We start from the raw sequence: 13267 nt of genomic DNA on the forward strand, positions 1-13267 counted from the left end.
CTTAAAATTCCATTTTTATTACTTGAACTAAAAAAAATGTCGTTTATACAATCTTATCAGAAAAATTGCGGTAAACTAGCGTTGTAATTTATCAAACACACTCATAAATACAAAACTAAGTACTATTCCCACTATCTTTAGATATAATAATAGTAAATATATTATATCATATTGTGGTTAAGGCAACATAAACGGGTTTGGGCCGAATTTCTGCCTCAATAGCGTGGATAATCAGGGCGCTTGCTTTGTAGAGATATTGTAAGTAGTCATATTATGATAGAAATTCAGTCGTAGACTCTTCAAGGTCTCAGAAAGATGGACTGGTAGGCTTTTTGAAATAGTACTTTAAATGTTTCTTTAAAGGTTAATGGAACGCAGCTGTTCTTATTGTGATCACAACAACCTGGAACTAACACAATTCACACTGGGTTCGCTATATCAGCTTACACATAAGTGGTCGAGCGTAATAAACGAGTGAGCTCGTAGCTAACACACGAAGGATCTGTGGTTCAATTTTCGTGAGAAGTCCATTAACCGGGTTTTACACCCTAATCAGTGTATATTAAGTTTGCCACGATATTTGTAACACCCAAAATAAAATATTAGAATCAGAATTTTGTCAATAGAAGTTGTTGCAGCCGTATATCTCTAGTGCTACCATAGAATAAAAATACGAAAAGACTTTTTCGACTACCATATTTACGGGTGAGTTCGGAGTGACGAACTGAGCCGAGTTAGCCATGCTGGATTACTTTTCGTTCGTCTGTATATGCGGAGTAGTTCTTCAGCTTTTGAAATATAGCACTATAATTTTCTATACTTGCTCTTCTCTTCAAGAAAATACTCAATTGGCGAAAAATAAAAGTTTCTTGCAGAAAGCAGACAACTTAGGCACAAAAATGATGACAATTTAATACAAAGTTTTCGTTTCAATAACTTTTATGACATTTTACTCATGACTAATGCTCTACTATTAATATCTAACTGTTAACCTATTGACAAATTGGAATTTATTCATTCCAAACAAATATTGACACGCAATGACCAAATGGCGGCGTTCCCAAGCTTTGAAAGGAAGGGAGAGATGGAAAAATGCGCTAATGGCGTCTATGTCAATATTTTATTGGCATAAAAATAAAAATGAAAGTGGTTAGGTTTGCAGGAAAGTGAGACGTTGACATTTGAGAGCTACATATTTAGTTGTTCAGCATAGAAATATAAAAAAATAATAAATTGATAGAAGAATAATGAATATAGAAAGGGTGTGAAAGGCAGCAAATGCAAAAATTTATAATAAAAATAAATATTCCATATACTCGTCTATATAATAGAGCCTGGAAATACAACGAATTCTTAAAATAAAAAAAAAAAATTAAAAATTTAAAAATAAAAAAAAAAAATAAAATAATATTTATTTTAAGAATTCCGCAAATTGGTCCGGTAATAACTCTCAATTAGTTTCACTCATACAATATTTGCATAGCGCGGCTCACATACATAGCCACAAACACTCAGCTAAGCATAGAATTTTTACACACATTGCTGACCATTTAATTTTACAAAAGGCTCCCACAATACTCTAACTCCCAAAGCGGGGTCGAGGAAGTCACCTTTCGCTCCGCATTCCACCATAAATGTGTATACTGTGATAAATTCTAAAATTCCAGAGTAGCTTCGCGACACCTTCCGCTGGCGCACCTTTGTTCATACATACGTAGAGGCTCACGAAGGCATAAAAACACTCTTGCGGCAGCACCACGCCATACCCCGCCCCTACCACTTCGCTTACTAGGTAGCGCATAAGAAAAAATAGTGAAACATATTTTAGTTACAGTAGGTTATCTACGAAATGCGTGGAAATGACGTGCGCCAACAAAGCGACACACGCAATAAAAGCACCGAAGCTAGAGGCAATAACAGAAACTACAATAACAATTACAATACCAAACTAAGTGTAACACTTTACCATACTAAAAGTCACACATATGTACTTGCACTGCCGTAACGATTTGAGAATTATTGTAACTCAACACCTTTGCCTGCTACATATGTACCTGCAGTCGATTGCAATATACATGAGTACTTATGCATATATAGCACGTCACAATATATACCAGTACATATATACAGCTATGCAGCCATGACTTATGATCACAACAAAAGCAAACTCAATACATTCATACACAAATGCAAAGTCTAAATCGAAGCATGCATAATACATACTATGCCGCCACGAGCCCTCCTTAAGCTTCAATGTTGCAAAATTTTTGACGTCGTGTATAGTTCTGTATAATGAAGCTTACTTTTGATTTGGTAAAAATGTACTCTCTGGAGCAGCTAGTATTTCGAAAACTGCTTTATTCATCTGTTTTCTAAACCTATAGAATTTTGTTGGCGCCTAAACTTTTAGATATATGGTATTAGTTTCGCATTCTCTTGATTATTAGTTCCTTGGGGTAAGCTTAGAAAATTGGTTACGAAACCCAATATTTTGAGATTAAGGTGTTACATGGGTTTCTCCGAGCAAAATATGATCAATTTGGAATTTTTTTCATATAAAAACTGTAATATTTTATTAGAATTTTTTATTGCTACAAACATAAACTATTTACAAAGAAATTGTGAAATTTTTGGAGAAACATATTTTAAACTCTGCCATTTCCGGTGACCCCTCCGAAAAAGATCAACTCCTTAAAGGAGCATCTAAAGGGAAAAATACGTGTTTTAGTTAATGCCTTAACTTGGAACTTGGACGAAGGAGAAAAACTTTAAATTGGATTTTGGCAGACATTTTTACAAAAAAATTAAAATTTTACGCCATCGGAAAAATCAAAGACTTGTGTGAAATTTCTTGAAGATCGGTTGAGTAGTTCTCGAGAAATCTTGCCACCCACGTCAAAAAGTTTCGAGAGAAAACTAAATATGACGCACTTAGCGAAACGAGGTATTTTTTCTGGAAGGTGGATGAGATTTATGAATTACTCTAACTGATATTAAGACAAAAAATAGAAAATTGTAAGGACATTCCCATTACAAACAAGAGCTCATACTTGGAGAGACTTGCTTAGAGGTTTCTAAGAACCAACTTTCCAGAATACCATGCGAAAAAATAATAGTTTTTGTTTGACCCATCCTAAGAAACATATTCAACTCTGTTAAGCTTATCGAATTTGAATAAACTCCAGCGCTTTTTTCTGCCATTCATAACGCCATTGAAAAGGAAAATGTTGGTAAACAGTATAAAAATAAATTATAACAGTAAAAATAAAAACAAAGTGTACAAGGAACGTTAGAAATATAAAGCGAGGCACAACAAAAAGTCACGTTCTGCTGCTGCTCTCGTGAGTACCACTTCCTGTGTTCGTCACCATTACCCACACACATAGGCATACCTACAAATACACCTCCGCTACTCAGACACCTACTATTTATAAGCTATTTTGCGCCTCTTCTACTTTGTTGATAATTGTAAAATAATGCATTAAATGTGTTTGATATATTTTATTTGTTTTGATATTGCACTTTTTTTTATTTTTTATGTGCTTTTGTTTCTGTTTTGTGGCGGTAACCTAACAAAGTCGCATGCTCCACCTGTTATTGAATATCCATCAGCTAACTACCAACACAGTTGCAAACAATACTATAGTGTGTGTGTAATTGTAAGACATTTGTTTCAGATTCGCTGCACAGAAACGAGGTTACTTGTAAAATGCGATAAACGCCAGTTTTCTGATAAGCCATAGCAATTACTTACAGCGTTTACATACACATACATACACATGCCAGAGCTTACACTAGGTGCTGTTAGACAGTTGGTGGGACCGTCAGTCAGTCAGTCGGCTGGTTATAATTTTCTTAGATCGGCGCTGTAATAAATTTTCTAAAACAAACGGTGCTTGTAGTTTGTGAAATATACACACACACACAGTTGAACTTGCATAGACACATCTTTATTATGGCGGTGGAATACATAGTTGTGTGAGTTGTTGCTGTTGCAAAAGATTTGGGATTTGCTCGGAAAATACAACCGCGAAGAAATCAAGATAAGCAATTGTTTTACAATTGACAGATTGAAAATGTAATGATTTTTTGTTCTTGTTGTTAATAAATTTACTTGGTTTAATTGGGTATAATGTGAGGTATATTGGGTATGTTATGAGGTATATTAAGTATAGTGTCAAGTAGATGGGGTATAATAACGGGTATATTGGTTATAATAACAGGTATACTGGGTATAATGTACTATAATGTGTAGTTAAGAAATTTTTTTAATTGGAAAATTTTAAATTTTTTGCTTTGATCCACTAGTTTTTCAATCTACTTGAGCCCTCTTGTACCTTAATCCTGCTTGTGCCATTAAAAAATATATTGGAGAACGAACTTCAAATATTTGTAATCTGAACGGGATATATTAATACAGGACAGGACAGGACAGGATGTTTGTAACACCCAAAAGGAAACGTCGGAGCCCTTATAAAGTATATATGTATGCAATTGATCAGCTTAACGAGCCAAGCCATGCCTGTTCCTCCATCTGTATATATACGAACAAATGACTCAGTTTTTGAGATATCGATCTGAAATTTTGCAACCAACATTTTCTCACCAAGATGCTGCTCATTTGTTGGAATTGGCGATATTGGATGGATATAGCATACAGCTGCCATACAAACCGAACGTTCGGAATCAAAGGCTTGTATAGGAAACTTTTTCATTTGACGAGATATTATCTTGAAATTTGACCTAAGTTATTATCTAAACCAATGCTTAAATCTTCGAAGAAATTATTCAGATCGTGCCACTACAGCATATAGCTGCCATACAAACTGAACGTTCGAAAACAAGTACTTATATGGAAAACTTTTTTCTTTAAAAAGATATCTTCACGAAATTCAGCATCGACTATTAGCTAAAGCAATGTTTCAATATCCGAAGAAATTGTTCAGATCGAGTCACTATAGCATATAGCCGCCATACAAACTGACTGCTCAAAGCTCTTGTACGGCATATTTTGTATTTGTGAGGGCTATTATCACTTTTTTTCTTTTTAAATTTTAATTAAATATATTTTTTTCATAAATATGCAAAACTTGGCTAAAATTTGATTTAAATTTTATAGTTATCGAACCACTCCTTTATATATTTTTAATAGAAATGGAACATGCAAGATTTATTGCAGTCAGCAAGCTTTGTATTTTTCATACATTTATCGCCAAAATATGTTTTTTACTGTCTCAAGGTAGCTTTTAATTGGAGTAAGTGCATTCCAATGTAAATTTTAAGGCTCGTAAAACTAGGTCCACGCCCCAGCAATTATAGAAATCTGTACTCAAAAAATTATGAAATCAAAATATTATTTGAAAACACTTATGAACGCACGCATACCTTGCGATTTTGGACACAAAAATAAATTTTAGTTTTATATGCTTGTGCTTTTTTTTATGATTTTCAATATGCAATTTGCCACAAAACCGGCCACGAAGCCGTTTTACGGCGTGTTACTTACAATAAAAAGCAGCAGCCTGAACTGATTCGACATTCATTCGGCGATCAATTAACATTTCCAATTTGCAAATCCTATTTGTTTATTTACAGCCGCTATTGCTATTGTTGTTGTGGTTAATTTTGCTGTCGTTGAGGTGTGCTTCGTCGCGGCGCATGTCAGCGCTGCCGACCGTTCGACTACTCGTCTTATTTGCCTATGGAAGTGTGCCACTGCGGCAGCTGAAGAGCTTTTAATTATGATTTCTTTTGCGATGGTTGTTGTTGTTGTCGTTGGTTGTTTCTATAATTGCGCTCAACAATTTGACGCCACTACTTCACCAACATTTACGATGCACTATATACTCGCACTTTTCTTCACTACTGTATTTATTTATTTATTTTCCAAATGCACTTTAAATGTACTTTAGTTGTTGTTGTCGCTGGTTTTTGTTTGCTTTGATTTAGTATTTAAAATTTGCATAGGAAAACGCTACTTTCAAGCGCAACCAACGCCAGCATAAGTCCAAGCAGTCACTGTGCTGTTGTGGCATGGACATTTTCACTGTTGCTGCGTGGCAAATATTAGCAATTTGTTGTTGTTGTTTTGCTTTAAAGCATTAAAATCATTTATATAACTTTATTATTATTATAACGCTGTTTTGATTTGCCTTAAAACACGCAATATTATTGGAAAATTATGGCGATTGGTTTGGATACCGCGGCAATTAACAGCTCTAGGCAATCTGGCAGCGCGCGTCGAAAAAAAAATGATTTTCACAAAAACTGAATTTCATAAAAATTATGCTGTCACTTAGCAGTTTCGCGCCAAATTTTCGTTAATTACTTTTCGATTAAAGTATTTCGCAACAACAACGCGGAAATGTGCGAGAGAGAGGGCGCGCACATGTAATTGCTGTTGCATTAAAACGAGTACCGCTATCTCAATTCAATTTGTTTAAACACGCGCGCGTCTTTATCATTTCGAAAAATATTAATTTTATCTTGTTGTTGTTTTTGTGTGGTTGCATGCACGTTGTCACTGCATTGGACCCGTTGGAACGCGTCGTGAACGTCTAAACACTGCAATGGAACTGTCAAGACTAAAAACAACATAAACGCCAAAATTTCGACGTACTCGTACTTCGGCGACGCCAACTGCGACGGACATGTCGACAGCGGCGTTGACAACGTTGGCAACGGCGCTGCCAGCAACGACAGCGCTGCAAACGCGCTAATGCACACACACGCAGTCGCGTGGCGCGCAGTGTTAGGTGGCGTCGCCAGGCGCAGCGGCAGCGCGACGAGTGGCATTTAAATGTGGCGAATTTGCTGCCAGTTTGGCTGGCCGCACACACTGTGGCTCATTCATTGATTTGCCAGTGGCTGGCGGCAAATAAATTCGACTTATACAGTTATAATAATCAATGGCTGTGTGACGCGGCATAAGCAGCTGACAGCGGAGCCGGTTGACAAATGTGGCAATGACAATTTGACGCAGAAATCGCATGCGATTTTATTTAGTCGCTTGGTATGAGAGTTAGAGGTCGATGGTTCTAAATAACTTTTGAGTGGTGATTTCATGGTGCAAAAAAATTGTCTCTCTTTAGAATATTATTTTTTCGTATGAAAAATTAAATATTTTATGCAAAATTTTTATTATTCCAATCAAAGATTATTCCATATATAATTCGATATTTTACAAAGATTTTTTGAAATTTTCAAAGGAAAATATTTAAATTTCTGGCAGTCCCTCCACGGAAATAAGATGCCTAGCGTTGTTGCAGAACTTCTTCCAGTTTCATTAGAAGTACAAAAGAAAAATGTTTCACTAGGACCATAGACTATAAGTTGGACGAAGAAGAAACAACAAAAGGTGAAAATTGACAAACTGACTTTGAAAACACAGTTTCGAGAAAATCGCATTGGTCTTGTTACCACATAAAAAGAAAAACTTTAAATGAAGCCCAACTGCAGAAGGCAGTCATTCAGCTCTCGACTTAACAGTTCCTGAACGAATGTGGATATAAAATCGATTCGTTTCGATAACATTGATCCCATCAGAGCCAATTAGCACCGTCTTCGCTAATTTTGTTTGTTGAAAAGCCCTTTCAATGGATTAGATGCTGAATGAAAAAGATATGACTATACAGTACACCTCGAGCACCCAGCTTTTTAAGCCTGTGTCTTCGAAACTATTATTCGAAACAACTTGAGAATTTAGCACAATATTCTAAAGATGTTACGGAATTTAGTAAGACAATGAAAAAATATTTTTTTGCAGTCTTGGAACCCACATGTGTAACCACATCAGTTATAAGAAATCCTGCTCTGTATGAACCATATAGTAGTGTTGACATTTTGAAAAAAAAAAAATCTAAAATAATTGGAGAGAACTGTATGCTTCTCTGAGTTTCTTAGCCTTTATAAGTTTTAAATTTGAAACCATAACTTCTGGCTCTCTCCTAGTTTGCTATAGCATATGGACCCCAGTAAAACTGAGTAAACAATAAGAGATTTCTTTTGCTAAGCCCGAATCCATAATTTCTGGAGACCTCCTCGATTGCAATATCTTATGGGCCTCAGTACTACTGAGAAAGCAACGAAAGATTTCTTGTGCTGATCTTGTCGTCGAATTAGTATCTCAATTTTATGTATTATTCAAAACTTTAAGCCAAAATGATTTGTTCCTGTCTAATATAATGTGATTTATTAATCTAGTTAGTTTTACCAGATATGTATGGGATAGTATTCTGGTTATACTCCCAGTGTCTCTGGACTATTTGTATTGCAACAATATTTTCTGGCTGCAAACGGTTCGGTACATCCGAAACTATTACGAGGATCAACATGAAAATTTTGGACAATATTCTTGTGGTGTTGTAGAATTTAATAAAATAAAATGGATTGTTTAAACCCGTAAACTCATGTAACCCCTTGATAAACCATAAGATTCCACAAAATAAACTCAAATACCCGTTGGTAGTTAACAGCACCGTTTATCGTTAACATAATAGCTGTTTATACTGTCAACAATTTGCTTCAAACATATTTAAATGCTTTCGAACACCGATGCAACTCATACCTGTAACGGTTTCTTATTAGCGCTTTTGACGACATTTGCTGGGCGAACAAACAAGTTCGTTGTGTTAGTTTGATGGAAACAAATGTAACAGCTGTTAGAATGAACAGCTGGTTAACGGTAAATGAATTCAACACTTTAAAATTACTGTAGGACTTTTTCTTTTAATTAAAACGTTGAAAAGTTATTTAATCTTATTTCCAAAAATATAAACATTGAGTTTTTTTAGCGACAATTGCCAAATTGTTTGAGAGAATTTTCATAAATTTTGTAACAAAAAAAAAAATTTAAATGTTATAAAAATTGCAATTTTCCGTAATAACTGCTTGCATTTTGCGAATTTCGCATTTTACCGCTGCAGTTCATACAAGTATGGCGGCGGCTGCAGGCTTTGCGCCGGAGAAAACTGGCAACGCGAGCGCCGGTTGATTTGCAACAATGTCGCCGCGAATGGCAAATGTTACGCGGCAATTAACAGGCGATTGCATGTGGTGATCATCAACCGGATAAACTGATCACAATCAACAAACAGTGATAAAAATTGAGTAAACTCATTTTTGAACATTTTTCAATCTCTCTTCTTGCTATTTGGTTTTTGACGCGCTGCTTTTTTTATGGCGTCGATTTTGTGGCGGTACATTTACGAGCTAAACTAGCGCCTTGCAGCGATTTTATGATGTTTGGGTAGAGTTCAAAGGAACGACGCACAACAAGTGGCACCGCGGGTTTTGCGGTCGGCTTGGATGGAATGTGTGGTCACTGCGAGTGTGTGGCATTGCGCATATTAGTTGGCGCATCTTTATAAGTGCGCAGCCACGCGCAAACTGGTGTACTTACATAATAATATTTTGATTGCAGTTAGTTGAGTAAGTGCGCCGAAGTGACATTAAAATCACTTAAGCGTGTGGCGCGCAGCATTTTCTTAGCGCGGCGGTTATAGTGTGCCGCATCAGCAAGGATAACTCGCATGTTCCTCGATTTTTAATTAAAGTTCCTGTTTGGGTTATCACTTAACGAGTTGTTTAAAGTTTGTAGTGGCATTTTCCTTAACTATTGGGCATTTTGAGAGTGTTTGGACAAATAACTAGTATGGAAATTGGTAGGAGTTGAAACTATATATATATATAGAGAGAGAGAGAGAGAGAGAGAAAAGATCACAGTTGCCGTTATCAAAAAGTTTTCTTCATATATTGATTTAGACTTGAAATATTTATTCGCTAACTAAATAAGTTTACCTTCCAGCTTCGAAAGAATCATTTAACTATCTTTCTTTCTTTCTTTTTAAAGAAGAAGCACAAAAACTTCGAATTTTATGGGGAATGTTTATTATCATTCGAAAGAACATTCTTTGGCATTTATTTTTCGGTGATTATCTCTTTCAAATGTTGGTCGCGGCTACATCTCAGGTGGATCATCCGTTGAGATCAATATTCGACGACCCTTTTGAGCATTTCGACTGGTAACTGGAGAAGGACATGAGTGATGTTTTGCTCCAAGGCCTGAATCGAAGAGGGATTGTCAGCAAAAGACTTTAGACCTTACATACCTCTGCCGGGAAAAGTCTAACGGTGTAATATACCACGATCTTGGTGACCAATCGATCAGCCCAAAACGAGAAATCATCTGCTCACCGAAGTATCCACTCAATAAGTCCATTGATTGGTACTCGGTGACGCGATTTTCGCATTTTCAATTCTATTTTCGAATTTCTGTTTCGCTACTGAGTTCTAGAAAGCAAAAATGAAGTTGTGCCACCCTGTGCCAGTATATATCGCGAGCTGTGTGGCATGTAGCGCCATCTTGTTGAAAACATAACCAAGTTCAGTTCTTCCATTTTTGGCAACAAAAAGTTTGTTAGCATCGAACGATAGCGATCGCCATTCACCGTAACGTTGCGTCCAACAGCATCTTTGAAAAAATACGGTCCAATGATTCCATCAGCGTACAAACCACACCAAACAGTGCATTTTTCGGGATGCATGGGCAGTTCTTGAACGGCTTCTGGTTGCTCTTCACCCCAAATGCGGCAATTTTGCTTATTTACGTAGCCATTCAACCAGAAATGAGTCTCATCGCTGAACAAAATTTGTCGATAAACACATTTCGAACCGAACACTGATTTTGGTAATAAAATTCAATGATTTGCAAGCGTTGCTCGTTAGTAAGTCTATTCATGATGAAATGTCAACTTTCTCTTTGACACCAATCACCCGTTATATAGTACTTACATTTATGCTAGCACAGGGTAGTACATTTTTCCCATAATTGTAAGAAAGATCCGAATTTCGAATAGAATATATATCCCAATCGAGATACAGAATATGGCCTCTTTAATATTGTGAGACAGTTCGTAAAAACAGGGTGCTTCGTTAGACTCTTTCAGATCTTCTGGGGAGATACCATTCTTGTCAGCAATTACTTACTTCTTTATCTTCATTGGCGTAGGCGCCGTTATAGCAATTACTACTCATTAGAATTTAATGCCAAACTAGAGGAATCCTATTAAACCCATTTCACTTTCCAATATAATAGCCTTAAATGGAACTGTCAATGTCAATGCGCTAAGGAATCATTCACTCTTCGTCAATAAAAGTGTCAACACCCACTTTTCAATTCACTTCTCCGCAATCCCAGCTCATCACCTATCAAAAATCAATACTTCAAGTTGTGTCTTGAGTGGCAGTTGATTGGTCAAGCGATTAGAAACCCTTATGCCAGCATTTACGCTGACCTTTCCTCTCTTTCCTTTTATCTAAATTCCTTTTACTCCCCCCACAATCGGTGTTGAAATATCACAATTGACACAATTTAAAGCGATTGATGGTAGCTATGTACAACAAACACTAAATAGTGATTTACAAAAACATTGCCAGCACTACCGTTAGCTTGTTAGTATTACAAAAATATATTAAAGGAATTTGAGGGAATCTCGTTAAAAGGAAAAAGGAGGCGCACACGCCACTCCAACCCTACAAAGTCCGGTCAAAGTGGAGACAATGAGCCAGAACGCAAATCAAAGGCATTGCTGCTATTAGATTTATTGATTGACAGTTCGTCGCACTGTGTGACGTGATGGTCATGTCAACGATAACAACAACAACAGTAACAACAAAGCGTGCATTTCCCAATTTCCACTTGGCCGAAATTTGTGTCACAGCTGATAAAGCGCACAACACATACACACATGCTTATATGCTGGCATACAAGAGCACGCATATCCTTGCTGTCATATACATACATTCACACATGTACAAATATGCTCATATGCTGTATACATGCTATATTTATTCACTTTGTGTATCGAGTTACAAGCACAGCTCCATCAAGCCCATGCGAGCCTTTGTTTATCCGCACACAGTCGAGTTGTGTGCAAAGCCACTTGTGTGGGTGTTAATATCCTTCGAAATTCATCAAACGAGCAGGAGTGTGGCGTACAATTTGGTGCATGAAGCAGCGATAAGCCACAGTGGCAGCGCAAACATGTAGGGCATATAAAACAACAAGAAAACACGGTCATACACAAACGTCGAACATATATGTCATAAACATACGTGTGCATGTGTCTGTGTGTGCCATGGCGTAATGTGGCAATTTCATTGAAAGTGTGCTAAAGGTGAATGCGGCTTGTTGCAGCCCTAAAATCGATGTTGAACAATAGTTTCTGGCATGTCCGCATGTCCTTTCCGCTGGCGTGTCTGTGTTTGTACGCGCAGGTGTATATGTATTTGTGTATTGGTTAACTCCCATATCCTCTAGTGATTCATTGTATTACATTTCATTACAGATTCTCTTTCATTTGTGGACTTCCCTTTCGATTGCGCCGCTGACAGGATGCACCCAAAAAGTAAAGTGTGTTGAACTCGTTGAAGTGGACTACGGATAAAGACAATCAGAATTTTCAAAGTGATACAAAAATTTTTGTTGTGTTTTGCTAAAGTTCTAAAGTATTGTGTCCCTGTGAATTTTAAGCTCTTGTGAAGATTTTTTAATCCGAAATTTTTCATTTTGTGAACTGTTAATCTTCTTTAATGTATGAAGTGCTGGATTGGTTTTTGTGAAATGTAATTTTTGTTGTTTTTTTGAAAATATCTTTATTGTTGTTGTTTTTTTTTTAATGTAAAATGTTGTGTATTTAGTGGGGTGTTATTTAATTTTTCATGAAAAATTTGCGCCTTTATCAGCAAGATTACTACTGGAGGAAAATAAGTTTGGAACCCACGGTATCCAATCGGTAAGTCCACAAAAATATTTTCCTTTATCACAAATTTAGAATTTCATACAATGTTTTAAAAGTTGATAGTCTCTTGGTAATATCCTTGAATTGAAGTTGAAACATTTTTTTCAACTAGATTTCTGCTAGTAGTCAGAGGCATAAAAATTCCCTCGTTTCCAGAGTCTAACTGTAGTGTGGTGCCTGTTCTGGGTAGTTCATATGCTTCACAGTTTCCTGGAATATAATATGTCTCGAAACCCGTTAGAGGTTTATAGTGAAATAGGACGTAAGATGCGCTAAGGGATCAAGGCATTATTTCACTAAATAAGACGAAACCCTTAGAGACTTTAAGCATTTCAAAGCCGCCCGGTTATATTTTTCAATAAATGTACTCCTTATTGTGAGCACACATTTTTGGTCAGAACAAGAAGGATTTCTTTATTTGCTGTGATCTTCGCTTAGAACACAGCTTTTTCTTATTTGTGAACTCC

The 13267-nt window shown here is 36.5% G+C and overlaps 1 protein-coding gene across 6 annotated transcripts in view; it reads right to left on the bottom strand.

Annotated features, from left to right (window-relative positions):
• The window catches only part of LOC105230165 (pneumococcal serine-rich repeat protein), a 166477-nt gene that overhangs the window by 58749 nt on the left and 94461 nt on the right, over window positions 1-13267 (bottom strand). Inside the window, exon 1 of one of the 6 annotated variants that reach the window (XM_011210781.4) lies at window positions 5507-6592. The exons of the other annotated variants lie outside the window; for them this stretch is intronic. Coding sequence (XP_011209083.2) covers window positions 5507-5539 — 33 coding nt within the window. The 5' untranslated portion in view covers window positions 5540-6592. Of the gene's footprint in view, window positions 1-5506; window positions 6593-13267 lie in introns of those variants that run through there. 6 annotated transcript variants of the gene reach the window in all.

Source organism: Bactrocera dorsalis, chromosome 3 (assembly GCF_023373825.1).
Source record: "Bactrocera dorsalis isolate Fly_Bdor chromosome 3, ASM2337382v1, whole genome shotgun sequence".
NCBI lineage: Eukaryota > Metazoa > Arthropoda > Insecta > Diptera > Tephritidae > Bactrocera > Bactrocera dorsalis.